At 38.3% G+C, this 6101-nt stretch overlaps 1 protein-coding gene across 1 annotated transcript; it reads right to left on the bottom strand.

The window, feature by feature from the left end:
* Positions 1-3295: 3295 nt before the first annotated feature.
* LOC118007453 (28S ribosomal protein S21, mitochondrial-like) lies at positions 3296-3559 on the bottom strand. The gene has a single exon (XM_035000494.1). The coding sequence runs from the start codon at positions 3557-3559 to the stop codon at positions 3296-3298; it is 264 nt and encodes an 87-aa protein (XP_034856385.1).
* Positions 3560-6101: the final 2542 nt, after the last annotated feature.

Here is a 6101-nt window from a genome sequence, read left to right as displayed (position 1 = left end):
TGGCCAAAACTTAGAAGTTGAGAACATATTAGTAGTTATCAAGGGCTCAGAGAGTGGGGAAGAGAGAGATGGGTATGGTTATAAAAGGGAAACTCAAGAATCCTTGTGATAATGGAACAGTTCAGTATCTTGACTATGGTGGGAGATACGCAAACCTACAGAAGAGATAAAATTATTGAGAACTAAACACACACATGCACACAAATGAGTACAAATAAAACTGGGGAAATCTGAATAAGATCTGTGGATTTTATCAATGTCAGTATCCTGCTTGTGATACTGTACTACAGTTTTACAAAATGTTACTATTGGGAGAAACAAGATAAAGGGTACAAAGGATCTCTCTGTATTGTTTCTTACAGATGCATGTGAATCTACAATGACCTCAATAGAAATTTTTTTTATTTAAAAAAGGTAGGATATCGTTTCAGACAATGTGGTACAGATGATGGGGTTCATTGCTTGGTACATAATCCAAGATCAAATTTCAGGAGTCTTGGTTCCACAAATATTTCTTAACTTGCTAAGCTACTTTGCCTCAATTTACATGTCAAAAATATATGAATAGAACGGAGTATAATGTGATCAGGAAAAAATTAAGACATTCAAACCTTCAGGGCACCTGTGTGGCTCAGATGGTTAAGCGTCTGACTTCGGCTCAGGTCATGATCCCAGAGTCCTGGGATCAAGCCCTGCATTGGGCTCCTTGCTTGGCGGGGAGCCTGCTTCTCCCTCTCCCTCTCTCTGTGAAATAAATAAATAAAATCTTTTTTTAAAAAAAGACATTCAAACATTCAAAGAAGATGATTTTCTCAACTTACACTGATTCTGACCTGAGAAGACCATTGTCGTTTCACTGAAAGGGTCAGAGGTTGAAATGTTATCTTGCAACAAAAACAAGTATACCCTAGCCCTCAAATTAAAAGTTCTGTCCCCATGGCCAACTAGTCTAAGGGTTCCTAAGCAATGATATACATAAGATTCATCTCAAGATGTGAAAAATACAGATTCCTGGAACCGCACCTAGATATTAACATTGAGTAGAGTTGCATAGGGTTCTAAAATTTCCATGTCTGAAAAGCAGCCCAGGTGATTCTAATCTACCTGGAATCAAAAATCAGAATCAACTGGAGTACTTATTAAAAATGCAAATTCTTTGAGACCCACTGCTTTGGTTGCACTAGCCTATTTTAATTTTATTCTGATGATTCAATGGAATTTATAGAAGGAGGTTTGGGTACTTAAAGGTCCGGGTCATGTTCCTATATGGTTGGGGATGGAGAGAGAGGAGGAAGCTGTCAAAGTATAAAACCTTCCCAGCCCTCCTCTTCCAATCACAACTCATCAGAGAGCATTCTGCACAGGGAGATCAAAGGCCCTTGCCGAGAAGAAGTTGAAAGACTTTGCTGTTGTAATTCTGGGGCAGAGGTGCTTGGATATAAATGATTCCTAACTGTGGGTTTGGGGGACCCTGCTACATAGAAATGTAAACACAGATGTCAAGCCTTTCATCCCCACTATATAAACATACCAGCTGCCAGGGGAAGAAGGAGAAACCCTTTGGAATTAGCTGCATTTTTTTGCCATCTAGAGCATAAAAATTGGCTTCACGCTTGAATTTCCACCAGCAACGCAAAAGCACTGTTCACCAGAGAAGGACTGAACAATGAACTAGACGTCCACTTGCTGATTGCTTCTTTTCTCAAGGAGACGTTCAGATCTTGCCATTCTCCAACACGGGAGTGGCTGTCCTAGATGAGAAGAGATGGTAACACTCTATCACAAAATTGCCAGACTCATGGAAGAGGCTCTTAAAAAATACGTGGCCACTTTGCTTCCAGGGTTGTATAAACCAAGAATCTGACTGAAATTCATATTCCTGATCAACCCAGATTTAGGGGAGATGGAAGAAGCAGGTCTCGCGAATTTTTGTGAGAAAAACAGAATGGCTTCCAGTAAAAGAGGGTGTGATTATTCCAATACATAAATATTCAAAGGGCCACAACTAGTTTAGCCACACCCAAACCACAACAGACCTCTTCTCACACTATTAAATATTTTTTTTAAAAAAGGAAACCATGAAAGAAACCGTTTCTTAAAAAAAAAAAAAACTTAAATGTGCAAAAGAGTATAATGGGAAATGTATTTCTAAACAAAACACTTCAATCCATGGAGAAATGTGTCTTCAATTACATCTGGAGCTAGCATGCCAGCTTGCATATGCGTACAAGTCTTGTGTTTTCTACAGAGCCTCAGTTCTGAAAGACCTGAAGGACTATAGTGAAAGCATATAGGGCCTTTTCATTGGACAGGGGATTTTTTTTTTTTTCTGAAAACATTATGACAGTCAAACAGATCTTCTAACATTGGATAAATTAGTTGTTACATTATTAACCATACATAACAGTTCAAGGTGATAAAAATAAATCTGAAATTACCAAGCAGCCCACATATGTGATCTTATTGGGCAGAGGCCATTGTGGTTTCGGACACATTAGTTCTAGCAAAATTTATCCCTTTACAAATGGTCCATCAGAGTATTGTAAAAGGATTATCACAGTGAGCTTTCTAAATGGTCCTGTTGCTTAGAATGGCCAGTAAACCTGGCTGTGTGTGATAGAAGAGCCAATCAGTTCAGGATAAACGCCTCACAGCCTCCTGCTGAGGCTTAGTTTAGAAGATATTATTTTCCATAGTCAGATTATGGACTACAACTAAATAAAAATCTGTGCAGTCGATATCTTCTACTTACATATAGGTTAATTCAGGAAAGCTGTTCATAAATTCGTTTGTTTCTGAGTTCAATAGATCACAAAAAATCCATTTGTACACCTTTCTACTTTCATAAGAGCGTTCTTCATGTTGATTACATTGCTTCTGTCTCTTCTTGCTTACTTCAAAAACTCACGTATATATGTATGTCTATGTAAATATACTTGTGTGTATGTATGTGTGTATGTGTATATGTGTGTATATATGGTATCTACTTGTGTGTGTGTGGATCCATGATAGTACTTCAAACATTAGCACACACCAGAACATCTTGAAAATTCAGACTTAAAATGGTTAGGCATGACAGCCAATGTCCCCTGTGGATGTAGACAGAGTTGTGTTTTCTTTATCAGGAGCATGACATTTGTTAAATTGAGTAAGTAATATAGCTTATATAATTCTTTTTCTGGGGGGGTAGGAGAGTCAGGTCATTTTTATAATAAAGGTAAGAGAAAATGGCATTGGAGGAAGAAAGGAGACAGCTGGATAGGGATTTTCATAATGGGCCTACTATCCACAGGCCTCAGCAGCCCTGCCATGGATCCGCCTGATTCTTACACATCAAGAAGTTGAACTTGTGAGCCATTTCCGTGTCGTAGATCTGCCGGCAGGTTTCACGGCTTTCCTTTTGTCGTCTGTGACAAGGCTTTTTAGAGTACCATGGTTGCTCAAAGTCCTCAGTGAGCCCATCCATGGTGTGGATGCTGTTTAGGGTCCTGTATGCACCTTCCATATTCCCTTCTTGTACCATCACAGCCCTGGCAATGAACTTCAGATGTTTTGCCATAACCTTGGAATTTAAATCTTCACTCGGCAGGACCCCATGTTCTCAGGAACCAGCTGTCACAAAGCTTAGCTTATATAATTCTTAATCCGTGCTAATATGGCAAAAATATGCATCTTAATTTGGTTCCAGTGTACCTTTCCAGGCTGGTCTCTCATCCATTATGTGCTGCATTCAAACGGTTTTTGTTTTGTTTTGATTTTTTTAATTCCCTCCAAGCACCATGTTTTCCTCTTCAGTCATTAAATTTACACTGATCATGTATTATGTGTCAGGCAGGGTTCTACGTTCAAGGGGATACAGCAGTGAATCAAGCAGACAAAAATCCCTGCCTTCTTGCAGTTTAGGTTCTGGTTGGGGAAGACAGAATAAACAACTATGTAAAATATATAGCATGTGAAATGGTGGTAACTATAAGAGGGTAGACAGGAGAACTGAAGGGCTAGATAGGAAAGGCCATACTTGAAGCATTTGAGCAAAAAGCTGAAGGGGCTGAGGAAGTGAGCAAAGTGGGTATCCATGGAAAGGTAGAGGGAAGAGCTAGTGCAAAAACCCTGGGAAAGTGGCACTCTTGACTTATTCAACAGCAAGGAGGTCAAGATGAAGGAGGGAGAGGATGGTGGAGATGTGGTCAGGAGGCAAGGGGTTGTGTGGATCATGCAAGGCTCTGAGAAAATTTAGTTTTCACTTTGAGTGATGTGGAAAATGATGTAAGGGAGGATATGAGAGGTGGGAATGGGGGAAAGTGGTGGTGACACAAGGAAAGATGACATGGACAGTACTGGTAGAAGTCATGAGAGTTGTCAGAGTCTGCACAAAATTTGAAAGTAGAACCAAAAGGATTTGCTGATTGACTGAACTCAGGGAAGGAGATAAAGAAGTCAAGAAAGAATCCAAGGTGTTTGTTTACTTTTGCCTGAGTAACTGGAAAGGTAAAAATGTTGTTCACTAGGAGGGGCAGGCTGCTGAGGAAGCAGGACTTGGTAGGGTTGGGAGAGTGCAGGTAGCAGGGGTTCAGGCTTGGACAAGCTAAGATAAGATACCTGTCAGACATCCAGATGGACACAGCAGAAAGGCCGCTGGGCATAGGAGTCTGTGGTTCAGGGGAGAGCTGCAATGGACATATAAAATTTGGAAGTTCTCAGAATATAGGTGAAATTTAAATATATGAAACCAAAGCACTAAAAGAGTGAGAAGACAGAGAAGCTATTTGAAGAGTGAACGTGGTTCATGGAACTGATGACTCTGAAACAGTATGTGCTGCGGGAACCACTGTTCTCAATTTTATGTTAGTGATTTCTTCACTTTTCTATAGGGTTTTACCATCTAAGCGTATTCCTGAACCATTAATTGTTCAGATTTTATTCTTCTTAAACTTTATCATACTGTAAGCATTCTTCTAGACTTCACTCTTATCCTGCGCTTTAGGTTTTTAAGATTCATCATGTGATGTATACAGCTATTGTCCATCTATTTTCACTGCTACATAGTATTTTACTGTGTGAATGGATTGTTATTTATTCAACCATTTTCCCCAGGTTTTGGCTCTTAAAAACATTTCTATTATGAACATTTTTGTATGAGTTTCCTGGTGTACATGTGCAAGATTCTTCCTGAGACCATACCTAGGAATTAATTTCTTGATTCATTGAGTATGGATGTATTCAACTTTACTGGCCATGGCTGAACAGTTTTGTTTTTTTTTCCAAGTGGTTGTACCACTTATATTCTCATGAGTAGTGAATGTGAAACTCCTATTGCTTCACATTCTTGATGGCACTTCCTATTGCCAATAGTTTAAAAATTTTTTGCTTCACAAGTATGTGGAATATGATATTTTATTGAAGTTTTATTTTATTCCTATTATTATTAATGATATTAAACATAGTTTTATATGTTTACAGGCCATCCACATTTTCTGTGAAATCCTGTTCACATCTTTTGCTTATTTTTCTATAGAATTGTTAGCCATTTTCTAATGGATTTGTAGAAATACTCTGTATTATCTACATGCTAATCTTTTTTACAGTTAATGTGTTGCAAATATCTTCTGTAAGTTTGGGCCTTGTCTTCTCACTCTCTCTATGAGATTTTTACGTGCATTTCTTCATTTTAATGCAGCTGAATTTATCAAATTTTGTTTTAGTTAGTGCATTTTTTTGCTTTTACTTAAAAAAAAGTACCTACCAAAAAATCAAAATAACAGTTTCCTGAATTATTTATTTTTGTAATTCTCATTTCAGGCATTGATCTACCTGAGGTTGATTTCTGTGTATGATATTGGGTAGGTATCTGATTTCATTTTTCCATAGAAAAAGTGGATGTCCTAGCACTATTTACTGAATAATCTATAATTACTGCATTTATTTATAGTGCCCACAAAGTTCCACATAAGTGGATCTGTTTCTACTCTGTTCTCTTTCTTTGGTCTATTTATCTATTCCTACGTCAAAACTATAAGGCATATTGTGTGTGTGTGTGTGCACGCACACATGTGTGTGTGTGTGTGTGTGTGTCTTAAGATTTGTCTCTCCCTACTTCACAT

The sequence above is a fragment of the Mirounga leonina genome, unplaced genomic scaffold (assembly GCF_011800145.1).
Source record: "Mirounga leonina isolate KUSES-001 unplaced genomic scaffold, KU_Mleo_1.0 Mir_125, whole genome shotgun sequence".
Taxonomy (NCBI): domain Eukaryota; kingdom Metazoa; phylum Chordata; class Mammalia; order Carnivora; family Phocidae; genus Mirounga; species Mirounga leonina.
The sequence above is the reverse complement of the archived record's forward strand: the minus strand, read 5'-3'. Positions and strand labels throughout refer to the sequence as shown.

Bases quoted from the DNA above. Each gene is read 5' to 3' on its own strand.
- LOC118007453 (XM_035000494.1), bottom strand. From the start codon at position 3,559: ATGGCAAAACATCTGAAGTTCATTGCCAGGGCTGTGATGGTACAAGAA.